The sequence below is a fragment of the Gymnodraco acuticeps genome, unplaced genomic scaffold (genome assembly GCF_902827175.1).
Source record: "Gymnodraco acuticeps unplaced genomic scaffold, fGymAcu1.1, whole genome shotgun sequence".
In the NCBI taxonomy this organism is placed as follows: Eukaryota; Metazoa; Chordata; class Actinopteri; order Perciformes; family Bathydraconidae; genus Gymnodraco; species Gymnodraco acuticeps.
The window spans coordinates 981,081-1,004,221 of NW_022990016.1; the positions used below are offsets into that span (position 1 = coordinate 981,081).

The 23,141-nt window shown below is 39.8% G+C and overlaps 1 protein-coding gene across 2 annotated transcripts in view; it reads right to left on the reverse strand.

Moving 5' to 3' along the window:
* arhgef7a (Rho guanine nucleotide exchange factor (GEF) 7a) overlaps positions 1-21,629 on the reverse strand; it is a 31,861-nt gene extending 10,232 nt beyond the window's left edge. Inside the window, exons 1-15 of one of the 2 annotated variants that reach the window (XM_034213786.1) lie at positions 21,531-21,627; positions 19,270-19,941; positions 15,687-15,770; positions 9,599-9,683; positions 9,324-9,457; positions 8,161-8,362; positions 7,207-7,307; positions 5,904-5,998; positions 5,618-5,713; positions 5,043-5,165; positions 4,129-4,267; positions 3,993-4,052; positions 3,752-3,898; positions 2,840-2,926; positions 2,642-2,720 (exon numbers count right to left, since the gene is read on the reverse strand). In XM_034213786.1, the coding sequence (XP_034069677.1) occupies positions 2,642-2,720; positions 2,840-2,926; positions 3,752-3,898; positions 3,993-4,052; positions 4,129-4,267; positions 5,043-5,165; positions 5,618-5,713; positions 5,904-5,998; positions 7,207-7,307; positions 8,161-8,362; positions 9,324-9,457; positions 9,599-9,683; positions 15,687-15,770; positions 19,270-19,434 (1,597 nt within the window). In that variant the 5' untranslated portion in view covers positions 19,435-19,941; positions 21,531-21,627. Of the gene's footprint in view, positions 1-2,641; positions 2,721-2,839; positions 2,927-3,751; positions 3,899-3,992; positions 4,053-4,128; positions 4,268-5,042; positions 5,166-5,617; positions 5,714-5,903; positions 5,999-7,206; positions 7,308-8,160; positions 8,363-9,323; positions 9,458-9,598; positions 9,684-15,686; positions 15,771-19,269; positions 19,942-21,530 lie in introns of both variants that reach the window. The other variant, XM_034213787.1, reaches the window with a different exon arrangement.
* Positions 21,630-23,141: the final 1,512 nt, after the last annotated feature.

Genomic DNA, 23,141 nt, shown 5'->3' on the forward strand with positions numbered 1-23,141 from the left:
GCGTACGCACAGAGCTGTTTGACCCCCCAGAGCGTTGCGTATGCCGTTCTATCCACCTTGGGACCCGTTATCGTTTCCGCAGTCGTTTAGTGCCGTATTCGGTCGTCCTCGTGTGGCCGAACGGTCTATATGACACTAAACAGTAACGCAAACGACCGTTTTCGTCCTCGTGTGGCCGGGGCATAAGAGAAACACAACAAAAAAAAAACTTATTTCCCACTTGACGGTTTACGGAAAGAAACAAAACAACACCAAAACATCACATGTATAAGGAAAAGAAAAGTGCAACACCCTCATCTGAGTCCCCCTGGAGAAGAAGGTGGAAAGCGACGCATGATGATAATAATAACAATAACAACAATAACAATGGCAATGGGACCCGCAAATACAGAGGAGACATCAAAAACATGAAGGACCAGAGTACATAGACTTATTCACATTCTGCTTCATATAGTCATATAATACCGTTTTGATAAGGGATAGGCCTACATGTGTGTAGTCTTTACTATTAAACATGATCGCTGGTTGATAGCCACAGAAGTCGTATCACAGTTTAATCTGAGCGGATCACTGTTTACCACAGCTCTCCACGCTACGTGTAAACAACTCAGACAGACTGTATGTTTCACTAACAGACGGTATGAAAGTATAAACGGGTCTCAAATCAACTCGACATCATATTAATAACGATACATGATACAAATATAAGACTGACAACAAGAACAAGCCACAGAAGTCGTATCACAGTTTATCCTGGGCGGAGCTCTCCACAGCTACTTCTCCACGCTGCTTTCAAACTGTGAGTAAACAACGTGTGCTTCACTTGGAGGCTATCTGAAGGTGTACACATGTCTCAGATGGACTTGGTATCACATTAATAATGATATTCAGTAATAAGTCTGGCAAAAATAAATGGTTTAAATTATTTATTCAAGCTTGCAATGTTTTGAACACACATCCCCAGTCACCTAGTGTGTCTTTTTGTAGTCCTCGCTGTACGCGTCCGCATATCGGCATCGCAACCACAACCTCACACACTGGTACTGAAAGTGCATTAAAGTGTTCCTATGGAGCCAAATATACCAACAGATTTATGTAAACGACAGAAAGAAGCGATCGAAATGTGTATTTCCTGGTTATTCGACAAAGGCCACGCCCCTGATACATCTGCCTATACCGTTATAGAATATCACCAGTTGTTCGGGCCACATCTTGTTCGGTAACACCGCCACTGCTCCTAAATGTTTATTTTGCTTCAGCAGTCCTTACCCTGACATATCTACTGCGAGTCTCTTCCTTCTTTTTCATATGCTACAAATACAGGTAAATGGTATGTCATTTATTATTAGCCCACTCTTAGCACTGTTTTCCATGACATTTGTAAAGATATTGTCGATCAATGTTGCACAAGTTGATGTTATTCTACTGGGCTAATGATTAGAGGATAAAGTCCCCTGCTGTACAATGCATCCAGGAAATCAGAAGTTGTTTTGTGTTTAGATACATTTAGAAGGTCGATGTTAAAATCCCCACAAATAATACATGTTTTATTTTCATTTAGGCCATCCATTAATACTCCTAAACTATCTTTAAAAAGCTCTACATTTGATCCTGGTGCTCTATATGCACAAGTCACAACAACATTTCTCTTCCTTTCCATTTCAATTTCTATAGTTATGCATTCCATTAAATCATCAGTCACAATTTACATTTTTTTAACCAGTGTGCATTTTAGGACGCTGTCCACATAAAGAGCCACACCCCCTCCTCTCTTATTGGTTCTGTTGATATGGTGTAGCACGTAACCCTCAATTTGGAAATCAGTGACTTCGTCTTTATTTAACCAAGTCTCCGATATGGCAATTACTTTGAATTTACTTTTAAATGTATGTAGGTATTCAGTGGTCTTATTAAAGTTTGCATACTTTAGATGGCTCCTATTCATTCCTATTTAGTGTTTTTTTTTTTACCATGGATGTGTTATTATTTGATGTTTTTAATGTGTGCTTGCCTCATTATGTAATGTGTAAGCCAACCTATTGTATCTGCTTTTTTATTTTCACTGTCCGTTTGATGTAAGAATATTAATTCCCCTCTCTGTGGGCCAATTTAAAGATACTGGAACTATTTGACATGCCATAATCTCATCATGCCTGTATTACTGCAACAGCCTTCCTACAATAATCTGATGATTGACTCCAGAGTGTACAGAACTATGTTTTTTGATAGATTTTAATTATTCTTTTAAAGGCTCTTAATGTCCTCTCTCCCAGCTTTAGCTCTGACTTCCAACTACCATGTGTGTTTTTAAGATCCTCAGGTCTTTTTTCTATTTCAGAGGCTGAAAACTAAAAAAAGGAGAGACCATTTGCAGTCAGCGCCCGCAGGATCTGGAACGATCTGACCCACTAATTAATCTCCATGAAGTTCCTTCTTAAAATGTTCTTCTATGGGAAAGCCTTTCCTGATTAAACTTGTGTTTTTACTTTAACCTAATATAAAAAGTCTGTTCCTATTTTCTGTTCTGTTTTCATCGTATTATGATGATTTAGGACTTGTCTGTTTTTAACTTGCTGCCTTTGAGACACACTTTGTAGTATATAGATAAAGGTTAGTGATTAATATGCTCATGTAGCCTTACCGTTGAGCTCAAATGCGTTTTTATGGGCTTCGCAGTCTTCTAGTTTGGTCACTGTCATGCTGGCCAGGGGCAGTTTTCCCTGCACGGAGAAATCCACACATCAGAATTAAGACAGAGAAGTTCATTTTCAACCACTAAGTTTAAACACTGCAGGGAAAACTTAAAAGACTAAACACTGAGGAAATGTTGATTACTGACCTGGAATATGAAGCCGCTCATCCTGGGACTCGCAGACAACATGAGGAGGACGTGAGGGAAGAGCATGAGGTAACGCTCACTCTTCTCCTGAAGTAAGAGAAACAGAGGGGGGAAGGAAAGTGTGAATGCAAGATAATAATTAGGTATATTGTCCTGTTTGTATAACCACTTTATTATACATAATATTATACATAAGACCAGAAGCTAGTGCAGTTCAAAGATCCACAATCACATTAAAATATATCAGCTGTTGGTGTCAAGTCATTATCAGGCTCATATTTCAAAAAGTTCTCATTTAATGTAATGTTTATTTACAATAACAAACACAGAAAACCACAGGGTGTCAAACGAGTATGCATTATACTTTGTTTTTGGATTATAACTAATGTTTTTTTTACTTCATTTTAGTATCAAGAAACTCTCAAACAGTTTACTGAATTAATTATCTAATTTACAACATGCAACTAACATTATTATAACTATATATAAATATATATATATATATATATAACATTATAACTAACACTAGTTATTACTAACTGCAAAAGATGTCAATAAAATATATCATTGAATTTAATTATTGAAAAAAACTGTATTATGTACACTACTATTTAGGGCTGTCCTGCACTAAAGAAATTATTGTATGACTAAAACTCATACGATTTGGAGAATAATTGATTCGTTATTTTCATCGACAAATCGGTAAAACCTAGTTTCTCCACAAAGAATCATAAATAAGCAACACTTTAGTTTTGTCTTTGACCAGAGATGTGCTCATTAGTTACTCAAAAAGAAGGAAGAAAAAATATATCTTGGTTGACTTATCGAGAGCAACCCTAGTAATTTGTAGCAATATATGAAGCATAGTTTGTAGCACAGTGAGTATGTGGAGGATGTAGATGGCGCTGGTACCTCTGAGCCGGGACTCTGCACCAACACCTGGCTCATGTAGAGGACGGAGCCCAGGGTCTTGATGTCGTCCCCCTCCCACAGCCGGATGGCCTCGGTGAGGATCTGCAGCTCCAGCTCCTTACGCTTCCTCACCTCCTGGCACTGAGCCTGACACGACGGAAACAGACAGCTGCTTAACGACCGGCTATTATTACATTTAATATCATATTAAGACTGATTAGAGGAAGTGAGATCATCTTACAGACAGATTCTTGAAAGAGGCCATGCACTTCTGAATGTCTGGCCGGTCCGGATGACTCTCCTGGAAAGACAAAGAACATGGTAATAAAATAAACACACATATCAACAGAAGCACACACAGATGCTTAGATACACACCTCCATGTGCCTCTCCAGCTCTTTGAGTAGGTTTGGGTATTTGGCGAGTCTCATGAAGGGTTTACTGAGGCCGGTGGTCAGGGTGAGGATCCCGGGTGTGGAGGCACCTCGCCCCTCCATAAACTCCCCCAACACGTCACTGCGAGGAGACAAGATAAATTATTAATTTAACTTATTATGTTACCTTTATTACCTTCATGGTAACAGCACCACAAATGATATCTTCAGACAACCATCAGCGCAAGAATAAGGTGTGTTTATTTTAAGCAAGGGGGAAAATACGACGTGATTTGTCCCTCTTTTTTAACGCAGCTATTTCTTAACTAGAGTATCATCACACAAATACCAGAGATCTCTTTTTGTTTTGTTGTGTGTGGGTTAACCAACCATATTTAAGATCAGGTCTATTATGTGCCTGTTTCTTACCGTCTCAGGATCCTTTTCAAGTTGGGACTCTTAATGTGATAAATCTATTTAAGCATTCCAGGTCTGGGTATTTTTATTTTTTATTTATATTTTAGCTAAACATTTCTCTTTCGGATGTTCTTTACCACGCTGTGATCACTGTAACTTTCTCTAACCTGCAGAAAGATGTTTCTTTCATTCTTTCTGCTTAAGCTGGATTCAATCATGTTGGTAATATTATGATGATGAAATAATGCTGACTGCAGAGTATGCATTTTGTGTTCGTAGTGACAAGCCACAATAGAACAAACAATCATATATACGACTGTGAATTAATAATAAACTCCACAAAACCCAACATACAAGTCTATTTCTTCAATTTCCTAATACTGGCTGTTGTAAACATCCGTTTCCTTGCGTTACATAACATGATAATGTATTCTCCGCTACATAAAAACAGGTTGAAAAGCTGTAAAATGAAACTAAATGTAGTTAATGTTTAAACGTACCTGTGCTGGGTCAGCAGATTAACCGCACAAGGGTGGTTGGAGCAGTAACCGACATAAAGGGCCTTCATCTGCGGCATGAGGTTCAGGAAGAAACCCCCCACCCTCTGCTGGCTCTCTGGAAGCCTGAAGAAAAGAAAACATCACTAGTTTATTAACAACTTCTTTAAAAACTCACACAGACACAAGACAACTAGAACAGAAGTATATGGATTTTTCAAGTTATGCAATTGTATCTAATGCCAAATTATAACAGAAACGGCCTCATGACACTTTTCATGTAGAGCAGTTCTAGACTATACACTATATATTAGAATAATGTATAATTGACAGAAACCTAAACATGACATTCCCCCATTTAGAAGCAGTGTGGCGGCGGGAAGGAATAATAATACTCACCATTTTTTAGTGAGCTGTAGGCAAATACTGTGGCAAAAAATATGACAAATTCTAGTCTATGGTTTAATCCAACATCGGCGCAGTACAGCTGGCCCGACACTAGATGTCCCTCTGCTTATTATGAAATAGTGCAGATGCTGCTGCAGTGGGGCAGTGTGTGCAGGGGGGGAGGGACTAACTTGGTGCGCTCCTCTAGCGATTGGACGAGCATCTGCTGGAAGGTGCTGATCTCCTCCAGGTTCCCCAGAATCAGAGCCACGTCGGAGCTGCTCAGTCTGCAGGAAGAGGGTGGGGGGGAAGCAAAATGGTGACTTTATATTCAGTGACAGACGGAAGAAAGTCAAGTAATGATCCAAGACTTGTTGATGTACAAGATGTAGTTGATGCAGGGTTCCTGATGTGCGACAATCATGCTAAAAGCACCAGGTGTGGTTTCATTTAGCTTTGTGTTTAAATTATTCGTACTTGTCGCTGCTCTGAAGAGGTCGTAGGTAGTTGGTCAGGAGGCTCTGAAGATCCTTGGAATAGTCTGTCTCTGTTTCTAAAATGTTCTGCAACACCTACAATAGAAACATAAAAGAAAACAGCTTCAATTTAAAAGTATTCTTGACTTGGAACACAATTGGAGAAACAGCTATATTCTTAAGACCACTGTCAGTTTCAGGGCTACTGAGTTAGGGCCACACATTTTGAGTTAAACATTAAAAGAAAACATAACACACCATTTTTATAATGTAGCAAAGATGTTTGTATTACTCTATTTAAACACCTAAAGAGTTTGCAAGATATGTATATGATGTGCATTAGTGTAGGGCTGCTCAATTAATCGTATTTTAATCGTATTTTAATCGCGATTACGATTATGGCTTGCAACGATTACGAGAATAACGTAATCGAAATAAAACGATTATTCTTTTATTATTACTTTTATTTTTTTTCAGTTGAATTATACTTAAAGTTCAGGGTAATCAACTGTTAAAAACATACTGTTCACATTTTTTTTATCCAATAAATGGATGTTTTCAAAGTCAATGAATAATCGCATTTAATAATCGCAATTACAATTATTGACCCAAATAATCGAGATTATAATTTTTGCCATAATCGAGCAGGCCTACATTAGCGTCGATATATTATGAAGTGAAAAACACAGGGTCATTCACAATACACTTTTTAGAAGGTAACTAATCAGTTTTGACTACATTATTTTATTAATTCCAGTGCTGACCGTGAAACGCGAGGGCTACCACGGAGGTTACGTTCATATGAAGGGTGAAAAAGGATCTGTTCATCACCATTCGTAATAGTCAATTGTTGGCTTCCTTGTGACCCAAAACAGTGCGTTTAATAGCACTTTCATTTCAGGGTCTTTCATCACAGAAATACATCTAAAAAAAAAAATTATCATCCCACAGGTTTTAAAGCAGATTGCTACAAGAGCTGAAATCTACGAAATGCAAACTGCACTTTGTTCTCGAGTGTGTGTGTGTGTGTGCGTGTCTGTGTGTGAATTAACTTTGCTTATGCAACTGTGATGACAGTTCTGCAAACCACACCTTAAAGTGTGTCAGTTAGTTTTTTGAAGAGAGCTGTAGTTGAAGAGGCCAGCTAGATTTGATCCTGATACTACTAAAAAAACAAAGCATAATTGTAAGCTTTAGATCCTTACATGTTAACATGATGTCAGTGGAGAAAGGAGAGATAGGGATGTAATAAAGCAAAACAATGGGAAAAGACATTAAAATAAAGTGTTGAGTTGCATCCTTACCAGGTTATAGTACGTCTTGCTGATGGCGGAGGTGTCGAAGCCTTTAGGAGGACTCTTCATGGTGCCAGACTTTGGGGACACTTTGTCTTGTTTGTCCGGAGCTAGAGAGAAAAACACATGAATTTAGATACTTCTAACTTAAATTATTTCGAATGAGACATACAAATATTCAATGGACACTAATCTTGAGCAATCTATAAATAAATTGTTGACCAGTGGGCAGTATTTTGGTCGTATCTACCTATCTTGAACTAAATGTTCTTCAAAGATAGCACCAACATTGAAGATATCAACATGCAATATTGTTGCCGAAAAAAGATGAGCCTAAAATGTGCTTACTCAGAAAGAGGGTACATTGTCAAAAGACGAGACTAAAATGTTTAGACTTTTGGTCAACTAAAACTTGATAGAAATGTAACAGGATGAGACTAAACATGATAAAAAAAGGTCATACATAAAACTGTAATATTGTTTTCAGTCATATTCCTATTGTTGTCTCTTTAGATAAGTGTTGAAGCAAATTAACTGATGTCAGAGGAGCAGCATGCTTGGCACATGCCACATCGACTTGTTTTTCAAGTAAAAAAAACAACAGACCCCAGCGGGCCTGGAGAAGCAACAGATGTGTGGCTGTGTTATTGTCAGGAGGCCAGATGGAAACTGTGCTTGACTGTTTGTCAGTTTTTGTCAGAGGAAACTGTAACAGCGTCTGTTTCTAAAATGATTTAATCTTCGAAGCTGCTCTGTGCTCGTTCTCAGACACATGCAGAGGAGGAAGATCTAGTTTAAATCATATATTGAAGTCAATATTATTGAAGTTCATATTGAAACAAAATATTCTGAATCACCACACTGCTGTTTTAAAGAGGCCCTATTATGCTTGTGGGGTTTTCCCTTGTAAATGGTCTGCAAAGGCTAAAATCCCAAAGTTCCCTCCAAGTTCCTCAAACCTACCGGAGCCTTTGACCTCACGGACATAGTTGCTAGGAAACCATCCCGACCGGCCGTTGACCATCCCCTCCCACCAGCCGCCGTCCTCCTGACGCATCACGCTGATGAGGTCACCCTTATTAAAGGAGAGCTCATCCTCGTTGTTCTGCGCGAAGCTGAAACGCGCTTTCACCAGCAGCTGCTGTCCGCTGTTTTCCGACATGTCCTGAAGAACGAGGGGAGAAAAGGGAAGTGAGCAGAATAAACATAAAGTTAGTGGAAAAAGCAGTGACAACAAGAAGAGTTTTCATTCATCGGTTGTCACCTGATTCATCAACAAACTAAAAATGGTGCAACACTCATTGCTCATCAAACTCATTATATCCCTCCCTAAATATTTCCCCATATTGCAAACAAATCCTTCTAAGTATAATTCCACTGTGAATTCAGTTTTGGCCTGCAGTTTATATATGTACAAGATCAAATCAAGCACTATTCTCAAGGGGATTTCAGTGTCTACAGCCCTTTGCATCCTACATCCCTGCATCCTCCGCTCTTCATCCGTAGGACTTCTCACCGTCCCAAGCTCTCGCCTCAGCACCATGGGTGCTCGAGCTTTCAGCTGCTAAGCTCCCAGACTCAGGAACTCCCTGCCACTACATATCCGACAGTCTGATTCCATCATTCAAAACCCAACTCAAAACCCACCTGTTCAAACTGGCATTTTCTTTATAAACTGTACCCTGTGTCCTTCTGTAGTCCATTTCCTGTTGTTGTCTTACCCCGGCTGATATCTCACTAAATCCACTGTTTTAATTGTTCCCTATATTGCCCCTATGCCCTGTAAGGTGTCCTTGGGCGCCCCCAAATAAAATGTATTATTATTATTATTACATTGAAAATGAATGAAGCGTTGAATCTATGTTTTTACTGAATACGACTGCATTGCCCTTAAGACTAAAGGTAACTTGAATCACAGGTAAAACAAGATGGTGAGATGTTTCTTCAGTTTATCTGGACCCAGCACAGCGATGTCAGCTATTATCAAGGATGCAGACGACATAAACCAAACTGACAATACTAATTTAGTTATTCCTGTTTATCTGTAGTTTAACAAATAACATAGAGACTGTATGACCAATTGGTGATGTTTCCTTAACTGTGGCGTAAGTGAGTGCTGACCTTACCAGACTGCGAAACTGGTTCTGCAGCAGCTTGGAGGACCGGGCCAGTGAAGCCTGAGAGGAGAGCGAGTCGAACGACTTGATGCGATGAGCTGAAGAGTGCCGGGCGCACACCGAGTCACTGCCCACGCCGATATCTGGACAGAAAGGGCAGAATATATAAAAATACACCAGACTTGGTATTATAGTCATCACCCACACACTCGTCATCACTACTCTGGCCTGCCTTTCATAAAAACTCCCACACACATCATATAACGGCACTTATTTTGACTAACCTGCAGTGACTTTATTCAGGGAAACCAGACTGGTCAGCACCTTTGAGAAGTTCAGTCCCAGCAGCAGGTCGCTGGCCTCGAACGGCTGGGGATCAGAGAAAACACAGATTTTATCCCTCTAAAAATGTTAAGAACATTCATCTTCAATGCCACCTAACATCTGCACAGCTTTCCACTTTAATTCAAGTATTTTGTTAACTGATAAGCTCTATTTTTAGTCCTTTTCTGACAACTTAATTCCTCTTACTGTGTAATGTAAGCACTGTATAAATCAAAGCATATTCTTTGGCTGTGTAGCCTACTTGGCAATCTGATCCAGGAGGAGCCAGCAAGAGCATTTCCTTTAAAGCTAATCGCTAACTGTAGCACAGTAGGTCTGTGTCATCACCCGGCCACACTGCCAGCACTGAGCCGTGAATCGATAACTCTTGTTATCCTTGACAGTAGTAGTGGGCAAAACACACAAGCTCAGCAAACAGATAAATCTGCAGCAGCTACAGGCAGACACTATTTACAGCATCCTAACATACTGGTTGGGTTATGTGCTTTACAAATACATTAAGAGAAGCTGAGTTCCCTTCGTACAAGATACTAAAAAACACCAAAACCAACAATGAATTTATACGACTAACAATTCATAAACTGTATTTATGTTAACGTCATATTTCCCAACAATCAGGCCCAAGGGCGGACGGGAATTTTTTTAAGAGTTTTCCCTTTCCTGTAGTGGGTTATATATTCGTGCATGCCATCATGTAAATGTTCTGCAAAGGTTAAAATCCTAAAGTTCCCTCCAGGGGGAGTTTCTCTCCCACACTCCCCCCCTGTCTAAAAAACATCCATTGGACTCCTTTCTTTACTTCTCTAATATGATGACATCACTATGTAACACTTGCACTTCTTTTGGCTAGTTCTCCAACACATTGTATGTGAAAAGCTGAGGGGCGGGACATCTCTAAACCAATCACAACAGTCGGCCAGCGAACCAATCAGAGCAGACTGGGCTCTGGTTTCAGACAGAAGGTGAAAAGAGGTACTGCAGCACAGGCAGTATGGGACAAATAAAGAGCTTTTTGAACATTAAAGCGTGGAGACATGTCACAGTAAAGTTACAAAATACAAATATGGACCTGAAAATGAGCATATAAGGGCCCCTTTAATAAACTGATATACTAATAGAAGGGTCAGTGGGTCAGGATCCCAACAGCCAACATCTCATTGTGTCCTTGGGCAAGATGCGTGTCTTCAGCATTGAAGTGAATGTAATCCTGATGTTGCAGTCAATTCATATGGGATGTTTAGTATAGATTCAAATCACTTTTTCACATTGAATGACGTAATTTAGCTGGCGTACATTTGGACATCCCCGCTTGCTTGGTTTCAGGCATAAGGTTATACACGGTGTACCAAATCGTATACTTTTTATTTTTAGTACACACTGCAGCTGCCCTTACAAAGTAATTAGGAAATACTACTTTATCATAAGCTGTCATTAGGCTGTCCTCTTTCTGTGCTTTCTCTGCAGATTAGGCGATGTGACATATCTTCTGCTGCAAAGAGGATTGTGGGTCAGAAAAGCCAAAAATACTTGAACCCGGCAAAATGCGCCTGGATGCAGTGTGAGATCCTGCTATTTTTTGCATTTTGCATTTGACATACCACCTATTGAGACATGCAATCTTTTCTGTTGTACTAAATAGTATAGCGTTAGGTATTGGAACGCACCGTAAGAGTAAACCACAACTTTGACGTCAACACTGCAAGTCAGAAACGTGTCATTACGAGTGTCAAAGACAGAGTTCATGAAGTCACGGAGTATTGAAAGAAAATGACAAATGCTTTGCTAATGGCTCTTTTTGTGGGATTTGTTGACAGCAATAGAAATGTAGAAAAAAAGCCAGCCTTCTCGTTTAACTGCATTAAAAATGTGCCCAGTCTGAGTCAGTGTGACCCTCGCTTACTATGAATGGCAGGGATTGTATCTCTGTTGATAACTGTTGTCCTCGCTCTTCCTGTGTAATGGCTTCATGTGATTAGTTAGTCTCGCTTCACTTGTACTGAGGTTGAATGACTGTGATATGAGTCTCTCTCATCTTCCGCTCTGAGTGCAGATATGTCTTCAGGGTCTATGTGAATGATGCATTTGCGCATTGTAAAAAAAAGTATTTGTGTGTGTGTGTGATTTTGTATGTGTGTGCGATTTTGTGTGTGTGTGTGTGTGTGTGTGTGTGTGTGTGTGTGTGTGTGTGTGTGGTGTGTGTGTGTGTGTGTGTGTGTGTGTGTATAAGGCAAGCTTCTGGAAGAGTCCCTGTCCTTGAGGAGCATTCATGTGAAAGCACGCTCTTCCTAATAATTTTACTAGGACTGACACAAGAATGAGCATTCAGTATTTGTACTTTCTTTCCACAATATCTGCAAAAAAAGTGGTTCACTTTCATTTTAGGAGAGCCTCCGTTTGATTTTCTTAGTCGTCACAGTGAAATATAACGAAGGTAATCAAACATTCATGAAAAGTAATAATGAACATGACAAGTAGCAGCATGTCCACTACGCTTCATCACCAGTCAGGTAATGATTGCTCAGAGCAGGCTGAGACGTAAGTGTAACAGCCCTCTGTGAGTCAGCAAGCTGCAACAACGCTCTGAACTGCTCCCTCACTGACAGGGTGAGGAAATGAGTGTTTACCTGCACAGGTATGACACACACTGCTCCCTGTACTGCTGTTAATGGGACAGAGCTACATGTAGGGCTGCAGCATTTGGAAAAAATAACTCCTTGTAATTTTATGATTGATATTGCAATTGTAATATGATTCAACACATTGTAGGAATTTATCATTTTTGCAACGTAATGCTCATAATAACAAAATACATTGTATGGACTAATTGTCACAATTTTAGGAGAAAGCTACAGGAAAATGATCCTTGATACACAAACAAGGCAGCCAAGCAACCCTAATTTAAGGCCGAACAGAGGGATATTCTCTGGTGGTTAAGTAAATCAGCTGACCTCAATCCAACTGATCATGTGTTTCAGTCCCTGAAGACAAAAACTCCATGGACAGGCAAGAAATTAAGATTCAAGCACAACTGCCTGGATATTTGGGAATTTATTAAATTGAAATGTAGTCGACCTTATAATAAGTGTAGCTCTGATGATAACACCTCCCATACATAATGAATATGCCTTTATACAAGTTAAATGTGCGGATACAAGCGGTCGAGATGGGTTTTCTCCGCAGGGTGGCTGATGTCTCCCTTAGGGATAAGGTGAGAAGTTCGGTCATCCGGGAGGGACTCGGAGTTGAGCCGCTCCTCCTTCGCGTCGAAAGAAGCCAGTTGAGGTGGTTCGGGCACCTAGTTAGGATGCCACCTGGGCGCCTCCCTAGGGAGGTGTTCCAGGCACGTCCAGCTGGGAAGAGACCAAGGGGTAGACCTAGGACCAGGTGGAGGGATTATATCTCTTCGCTGGCCTGGGAGCGCCTTGGGATCCCCCAGTCAGAGCTGGTTGATGTGGCCAGGGAAAAGAAAGTTTGGGGCTCTCTGCTGGAATTGCTACCCCCGCGACCCGACCACGGATAAGCGGGAGAAGATGGATGGATGGACAAGTTAAATGTTTTTGTGGTGAAGAAACTCTACTTTATAAATGTAACTGAGACGAATGCAAATCAGTTAATCAGGGTCAACTTTGATTTATCGTAGCACTAGCAATCATTTGTTATATTATCTGATTTTACCGCTCAGGTGTTAGAATTTGCCATTTTTATATGATATAAATAAGACAAACAAAAATGAGGGTCGAAAGTATTGGTAGGAAAAAGTATAAGCAACACAATGGAAGATGTCTTGGCCTCAAAAGGTTTTGAGCACCTTGTTTTACCTTAAACTCAATAAATGTGTCAGTGCTCAATTCCTTTAACAGCATTATACATTTACTGCAGAGCCAAACCTTTCAACAGCTTTTTCTTCATTCATTTTTGATTGTCAATGGATTCGCCCATTAGTCGAGAGAGATGGATCTGTGATTATTCTCAGGGCGGACTCAGGGTAAGGTTACTATTCCTGAGGGAGCGGTGCAGTGGGTCATGGGAACTAATGATCACTTCCTGTGGTCAAAGCCATTAGAGGTGAAGGGTCAGTAGCAGCAGCTGCCCAAGTGTCAGACATGGTCTTGAATGTCAAAACTGCACAAGGTATCCAAGTTAGATCTAAAATACATCAGTCCTGTTTAAACATCCTCACTAGACAAAGGCTAGGTGATGTGGAGAATATAATGAGATTTCTAATCAAATACGTTGATTTCAATTTAGCAAAAATTGAGGGTTGTCTATTTGGAGATTGTATCAAATATTTTTACTATGAGTTTGTTGATAAATCAGACATTTTAATTTAATGGCTAAAGGCAAATAATACAACAGCTACAACAGTTGCTTGAGTTCAGAACACGACATAAATTTACTGGAACGCAGCCTTTAAAACCAGGAAAAGACAACGCACAATATCCAAATGTCTCATTTCCCAATATAGATATATATCCTATTCCTACATGCAAATGCAACCACAGCAAGGCTAGCATGTTTAATTTCAGCCAAACACCCAGCATTATGCCATCAAAAAGAGGGAGGTCAGGACTTAGAAAGCACAGCAGCATCTATCAGTCAGTATTTTGCATGTAAGCAGTCGCTGTACTAATCTACAGCGGCGGCTACCTGGGGTCAGAGCCAGCAGAGCTCTGGGCTCTGGAGAACATCCATCTCTGCTCCACAGATGGTGAGCGGGAGGACTGCCATGCTCCGAACTACTGTAATCCTGCCGTTTCCAGTTCACTCAGCAATGTATTTGAACACACTAACACGCAAAGACCCAACATGTATGTGCAACACGGGCATCAAACAAGAAGAATAGCTATTTTACAAAATGTGCTTTTTTAATTATTTCTTATTGCTGCTACGTGATCATTTGAAATATTGTAATGTGTATGTTTCAATGGTGCCTTGTGTTATGTGTGCTGTAAGTACCTTTGCTGGACTTCGAGAAGCAAAACACAAATATCCAGAGGTGGCCAATAAAGTCAGACTAATAGATAGGAAAATGGTGTTGGTATATTGAGTACAACATCCCCGCCAGTGAAAGCACAAGTCAACATGACATACATGTAAAGGAGTGTTGTTTATGATGGGAAATGTGACTATTTGTTACCAATAAAACAGCAGATTATTGCTCAACGGGGCCAGGTTTTGGTTCTGTGAGCCAAAACTAACAGAGCCCTTTAAACAATAAAGTAATAACTGATGTCCTTATCTTCCCTGACATTTCCGCTGTCTGTAAACTCGCGCTCTGTCTTACCCCATCTCCACCTCTTGTTCACTGGCTGCAGACTCAGTGGGCAGAGTCACTGCTGAGGAACACTGAGTTTTATTGTCAAACTAGGATAGTTCAATGACCCCTCTATGCAATGGCCAACACACAGCCTTAAACAGAAACACTGTCCTCCATTTGCTTATGGAGATATTCAAATGTACCATTACTCCAACATACTCTAATATGTCTATACAACCCATACAAGGAAGGGACCTAATCTGTTTAGACTTTACACTTTGTAATAATAATGCTATGATAACCATGTTAGAACAATACCCTCTTGTATAACCATGGTCAGATACTGTTCTTGAGAAAACACTGTTTATACAAGGCGGGCTAGTGTGAACCGGTGGTGACAATAAAGCCACGCCGAGGACAAAGCTCTGCATTAATTAGAAAACATTACGCAGGCGCTTCTGAATCCAAGTGGTGAATGTAGTCAGGCTTCAATATAATAGTAACGCCATTTAAAGTTATTTGAATTTGCTTTAATTTTGAAAATATATCGCCCTAGACTAAGCGGATGAGCATATCTCTCTCCGCCGGGCGATGGGTGATTGTTCTCGGCTTGCAGATCCCTCCTCCTCCCGGTGTCAGGAGCTCCGTCCACCCATGAACCCATTGTTTATTGTTGAAACGTGCATTTTCAAAACAGCGACTCCCGGTGTTGTAACATGAGGAAATGTGTGGTAAAAATACAACATAAACCCTATTCTGAGAGCTCTTACCTCGACGCGGAACGATGTGCAGCCCTTCAGAAACTCCTTTATGTTGCTCAGACACTCGCCGTCGTTCTTCGGATCTTGGTAGATCTGGAAAGACGGAAACGCTGGTTAGAGGGAAATTTCCAGATCACGCTGCGGGGTTTCTTGCTCTTCACGCTGCGGTTCTATGTGAGTTTATCAGCCTTAAAACACGTATCTCCTCTCTGTCGACACGCATTCTGCATTAGTCAACATTAGTGTGTGTGTGTGTGTGTGTGTGTGTGTGTGTGTGTGTGTGTGTGTGTGTGTGTGTGTGTGTGTGTGTGTGCGTGCGTGTATGTGCGCGCTTGAGGGAGGTTGGACGCTGATCCCGCAGCGGGGAAGTGGAGGAGGCTGTGGAGTGTGGAGCTGTGCAGAGGGAAATGACGTTGACATATAGGGATCCCCACTGATGGTGGAGTGGCCTATGGGTGCACTGGTTTTCATAACAAGCAACAAAATGACAAATAAGTGATACAACTGAAATTAAGCCTTATTGATATTAGTGGAATGGAGAAAATATGTATCTTATTATAAGGCAATATCATTAAAAAAGCAACAAATCAATTGTAGTTTTACAGCAGAGATATATTGCATTAGTTTGACCTTATATGTTTAAGTGGGCCTAGGTATATTATTTGTATCACAGTTCAAATGAAAGCCTAACAACATAACATTAAAGCTCTTGATACAATTATGTAATCATTGTGACAATTATGTGAATTTGATCTGGCTTTTGTGTCACACAGCTCATTAAATATGCTATTTCATGTATGTCTTAATAAACCTGAACATAGATGAATATACTTTAGTTTTCCATTACAATTTTACTGCAGAGCTGTTTGTTTTTGTTCCACTTTTCTCTGATAAAGCCTCTAACAACTGCATTTTTCTGGTTTCTTGTTTCTGATATTGGTATTTCCTCCCACTTTTCATTATTTTGCATTTAGCCACATTTCTTCACATATTTAACTCACACCATTATCCATTTTCTAGCCTAAACACTTCTTTTTATTTATCTTATTTCCTAATTTAAAGATATGTTCCTGCTGTGAAATTCTTGTAACATATAGTGATTGCCTTGAATCCACTATCCCAGCATTATGTCCTTTAATCTCTTCATGAAGATGCAGATGGGTTCAGGGATGATCCTTTACCATAACTCCATTTCTGTCTTATGCCTTTGCTTGATTCAAACTGTGAATAAACTCATTTGACTGATTGTTTACTTGAAAGGTAACTGAGGAATGTAAAAGGCCAAGAAGGGATGCAAGTGAGGGAAGCAAGGAGGCCTCTTATTTGGAGGATCCAGTAGGCTATCCATTATCTCTGTTCTACATAACACTGATATCTGCCCTGATAGTAACTGACCAGCTGTGGCCCGCATCTCAAACTTTCCCCCACATACACTGCTGCTCAGCCAAAACAGAACCAGATGAGTGTCACATCTTTGCCAGAGAGTGGCACAAGATGGCCTGCCAAATAATGAGTAGCCAAGATATTTAAGACCAATATTAAAGTGTTAGGGGTATAGTAGGAGGCATGGGGAAAATGTTAAAGGACCAGTTTACCCAGAAATCAAAAGTACATCTATGTCTTCTTACCCGCTTTGCTTTTAATCAAGATTGTTTAGTGTTGGAGCTATGTGCCGTACAAATCTCAGCCTCCCTTGAATATAATGTAACTGTCTGGCACTCAGCTTGTGGTGCTTAAAGTGCAATACAAATCTATGTGCAAACCTTGACAGCAATGTCTCTTTCCAGAAATCATCACCCGGTTACTCAAGATAATTGAAAGACCTTGTTGTGAAGAGTTTCATGTAGGAACTGTTTTCTTTCTACCAAACTAAGAAAAGCTTTCCTAAATAAGCTAACGTTACAGTTCATCAGAGAAGGTGTCATCCCTCAACGTGGTGATTCTGTACAAACTACTGACTACAAGGTCTGTGGATCATCTTTGGATCATTATTTCTGGGAAAAGACATTGCTGTATTTTTTTCCAAATGTATTTAGTGTCTCTTTGAGCACCTGAGTGCAATCTAATCCCTGTAAACTTGAGAAAAGGCAGAGATCTCTGATATCTGGTGGTATTATTGAGAGCACAAATGATAAATCAGCTTTAATTTGTATTTTATCCCAGATATATCATATTGCTGTAAAGACCACATCATAAGTAAGATGTTTTAGTGCCAACATGCCAAAGATATGTTTGAGTTTAAATTAGAAAGTCTCACTATACTGTATCTTGTCCACCAGAGGGCCTTGATACCTTTATTTCTCCTCTATAAATGTCCCTCTCAATATTATTCATAATTGTTTAACAATCAAATTATTCAGATTTGTATACAAAATGTGTGTTTATAAGGTGTTTGAGCATTATATTGAAATATACGCTATTACATTTTTTAATCTTGCAAATATCACCATCTTCACCAAAATGCATACAAATACAGGAGGTCTGACTATTTGAGACTTGTTTCACCTTTGATCCATTAAAGTGTTACAGAAACCAATCCTCTCAGAGATTTGGATTGGTATTGTGACTAAATAAATATAAATATATTGTTGTGGGGCAGGAGAGAGGCATTTAGTATGTGTCTCAGCATATCTTAGCAGTTATGTTTGAACAAGACATTAAAAAAAACTCCTCAAATGAGATGGCAGCAGATTTAACATAATTTAGATATGCCATGAATTAGCAACATATACATGTAATTGTGGCTGATTATGCCTCACTGATTTTCACCCATTACAAAATATTTCCTCTTGTCAGTATTTTAGAGACTTTATTTTGTTTAGCCTACATCAAATCCTCGGGTGTGTGAAACATAATTTGAGTATGTCTCGAAAAGGAAACAACACCCCATCGTGGAAGTGAGAAGGGGAAAATGGAGGGACCAGATTACCACATAGGCAATCCCTCATTTGCCTATGTGGAGGTGCAGAGCCTCTTTTCAGGAAACATTGCCTCCCTCAGGCAGCTGGCTTTACATTGACAGACACAAACACTGCGCTGTGTCTTTAAATGGGGAGAGGGTCTCTGTCTGTGCGCCTTTGCAGTCAATGGCGGCCCACTCTTATTGCTGGGTCTGTGTACAGATGGCTAGTCATCCCTGGCCGGTCACTCAGTGTGCATCAAAATACATTGACATACACGCTACATCGCCCTGGATTAAAGAGGCATGTAAAACAGGGGCTTCACACGTTACTGCAGATCTGTTGAGTGCGTAAAACCTGCATTAAAAGCATATTAAACCAGGCCTTCGTTAAAGACACCAAACCACTGGAGGATCTGGTGAATTTGATCAATGTATTCCCTGTGATGGTGGAAACAGCGGCCCTGTTTCTGTTACACACACTGTGTGTGTGCAGCCATATAACATAGAGAGGCTGTTTTTCGCAGACAATAACCCGGGCTGTCGTGACCTACAAAAGAAATCGCCTCATGGACCAGTGGGCAGAAAGAGAAGCCCAGACAACAACCCGCGTCGGTTTCATGGATCCGGGTAGACACGCCGACGGGGGAGTGTTTGTGTGTGAGTGTGTGTTTGTGTGTTATTGCCCCTTACTTTCTCCGTGGAGCCCGGGCTGAGGCGCTCCAGCAGCCTGCACAACACCACCCCATCTTTCAGGGAGGTCTGCAGAAAAGCCTCAGGATCCGAGATGGTCTTCTTCGGAGACTCCAGCACCCCGAGCGTGATCAGCCATGTAACCGTCTGTTCCGCAGAATTCATGTCCAGTCACAACAACAGATCCTATGCACACAAAGCGAGCCGTGTTTCTGGGGGTATCTGAGCAGCTTACCGCCCCGGTTACGCTGTCATCTGTGCGTTACAACAGAAACATAATTAATCCGAAAGAAGGATGCATGAGATGTCGATGAGGAATCCTGTAGATGACGGCTGGCTGGTGGATATTCAGCAGGTCTGGTTTCCTCCCTGTGTTTTTAACCCCCTCTAACCTGGCAAGCTGTCAAGTGCGGTTGTGTGTGATGAGGCAGTGGACTGCATACATGCGCATCGCAGCCGCCAGCCACACTCATCCATTGGATGACATCACACAGGAGGGACAGGCCAGGCCAGGCAGTCGTTAGTGCACTTCAGCAGCATGACATGAAAGCGCTTTTCTATGTGTGGCTTTGCATATCCTGCTGCTTTTTATTATCTGTTTATTAGAACAACGCTGCAGGCTGTTGTGAGCTGCAGTGTGTTGAACAGGCCTCGATCCAATAGGGGAAGCAGCTGGGCAGAAAAAGTCAAGGCAGGTTTATTTATTTGAAACAATAAGGTAATTCAAAGTGCTTTACATAAATCATAACACAAAATAAACATTATCATCATATTATAAAGAGCTAAGAACAGAAGACACAGCACAAGCTTCAACATTGAAACTCTATTCACATTTAGTCTGGTTTCAGGTAAAGATACAATTGTTTTAACCAGAAAATAATTAATTGATGTTTAAACATTTGTCATATTTTCTAAATCTACCCCAGGATAAGTATGAGAGATCATTACAAACAAATTGTGAAATTTGTTTAAAACTGTATATTTTTTACACCCTGCACCTTGATCCTTCAATTGAGACAATCTGAGAAAGAAAAATGTGTTTGTTGCAGCTTCTCAATGTAATGATTTGTTGCTTTTCTATGTCTGATATGATAGTAAACATATATCTGAGCTTTGGACTATTGGTTGGACAAGACAAGCAATACGTCAACAAGGGCTCAGAGAAAGTGATACCAGCATTATTTGACTATGTTCTGACTTTTTATTGACATATATATAATATACATATTATAATCTACAGATTGATCAATTGTGAAAATAGGTGTTAATAACAATCATAGTATTGAAGCTCATTACATTTGCATAGCCTGCGTGTGTGTGAGTGCATGTTGATGAGGTGTTATTTAACAAGAATACCTAATGGAGTCCTCTAAATGTGTTTGTCCTGAGGCAAAGTGAAGAATAAAACATTTATGATACATGTCACAATAGTGCAGGACCTGGCAGTGTACTAGACTAGAGTAAAGCTTCACTTCTCCCTTTGGCCACAGGGTGGGGCTCTCTGCTCACTGTATACTGAACTGATCTCATAATCAGGACCTACCAGGGTCATATTGCACCTCCATGTGGCCAAATCTCTCACTGCACACTTACATATATTACTTCTTAAATCCATAACATATGAATGATTGCTAAGAATTCAAACATTGACAAGCCGTAACAGGAGTCTTTGGATACAGTATTAAAAAAGGGCACACTGATAATGTATTCAAATTATTAACTTTTAGTATTGCAAATACAATTCGAACTTTTTAAAGCCTGACGTTTGTCTTCAGTTGAGTTGGAGTTTGTAGACTGTAACAAGTGCATTCAACATTTATGGCACATTATTTTATTATGAGAGTGATGGTTCTTGTGCCTTCTTGACATTCCCCTTTTGTTGCAAAAATAATAATTGAAGTGTGATGAACAGACTGAAAACGTTTAGATAAAATTGCATAATTCACAATTTAGAAAAGCTTTCTAATTGCAATATGTTGTTAATACAATACTTAGTATATAATAACACGTTTATCAGATTGCATCATGATAATATCGTGGTGCTTCGGCTGATTCCCACCGTAACCATTTTTTTTTTAACCAATCTGAGGTATTTGTTCACTATCTGGCAACACACAAGTAGTTCTCATTAAAGGCCTCAACAATATCTATAAAACAATGGTACTTATTACTATATATCTATTAAAAAAGCCATACAATGGAGCTAATATTTAAGCCCGTAAACATATGTCTCATTTGAAAGTGGTAACGATTTATTTTACCTTTTCTTCTACCTGCAGGAATCTGGAATCTCCATGGTAACCGGAGCAAGCTGCAGGGAGAGGAAACAGCCTGCGCTCGTTCCCAACTCCTCTTCATCTCCATCTTCTTCGTTTAACTCTGTGTGAGAGAGAGAGGGTGTGAGAGGCAGAAAGAGGGAGAGTGTTGACAGGAAGGCTGACTCTTGAGGCCAGTCCTGTTTCTAAACAGAAAGCGTCGAGGGATGCTGTTGTGCCTTTGTGTCACCATGGGTCTGTAACCAAGGGTGCTACTGTGAAGCAGCGGAGAGCGGCCCCAGGCATTCATCATCCCTCCATTCCCAGTTCATCCCTACTTTCATCACAGGAAAAACATTGTTGCTTCTCTCTTGTCTCTACCTCGAAGTGCGAAAGAAAACAGAAAGATTCACAGACAGAATTTTACAGAAGTTTCTATAATGTCAGGACCACATGCTGTGCAACGCAACAAACTATGTTGTTAAACACAAATGTGTAATTTAGGTTTTCTTTTTAAACTTATTCTTTATTAGTTATTTTCTCACATTCCCATTTACATAGTATTCCAATTTAGATGAACAGTTTCAACATGTAGAAGGTCTCAAATCCAAGAAATTCAACATGAGAATATGAAAAACAAAACGTATAGAAATAAAATCAATAATAACACTGAGAACGTAAATAACAAAAATAAAATAAAAGATGGGTTATATATAAGGTTATCCTTCATATTACAATAATACAGTCCAATATACTTGTGAAAAATATCCATATGCAATTTAGCAAATTCAATGAAACTGCTCTGCCAAAAAGTCTACTTTTGTGATACCTAGTTTTTTCGACATAAGGTGTGAATTCAATACCATGTTTAAGCATTGAGAGGTCATAGTTTGTGATGGTTTTGTAGTGGAGAGCATTACAACAGATGTTTACATGTTCTGCAGCTTTTAATGCATGTAAATATGAAGGATAACACGTTCTTACTTTCATGTTTAAAAAAGAAAAGCATAACATCTTCATACTTGACAGGCTGGAACTACAGTAGCAAATGTTTGTCGTTTTTGCCGAAAAACAACAACAACTTATTCATTGTTAATATAAAGTTGCTGCAGAACTATTTTCTGTCACACAACTTGAAGAAAAATAAACAAAGCGTCCATTTTATTCCCCACTATTGGCACCTAAGCCTCTCAAAAAGGGAGGACTGTGTCAGTTTGTGCAGACTTATAAAGTAGTGTTCGCTCTCACACCGTCATTGGAGCATGACGACGGACATATTCAAATTCTTCTGACTCATCTAAAAACAAAAACCATCTTCTACCACAGGGTCTCTTCTCAGCTTCAACATGATCCTAAAATCACATTAATAGTTATCTCATCCCTATTTCATTATCTGCTTTTAGGATTGTTGCCTAAAACTTGTGAGTGCATTAAAGGTGGGGTATGTAATTTATTTCAGAAACACTTTTTGTTATATTCCATGGAATGCTCTTAACAGCCCGATATCAATGAATACATTAAATGCTTTGACAATAAATACATAAAAAAATGTAATCTGTGGAAGCCGTAGCGCTGTAAAAAGCACGGCCAATCATTTTAGCCGGCCCGGCTAAAATA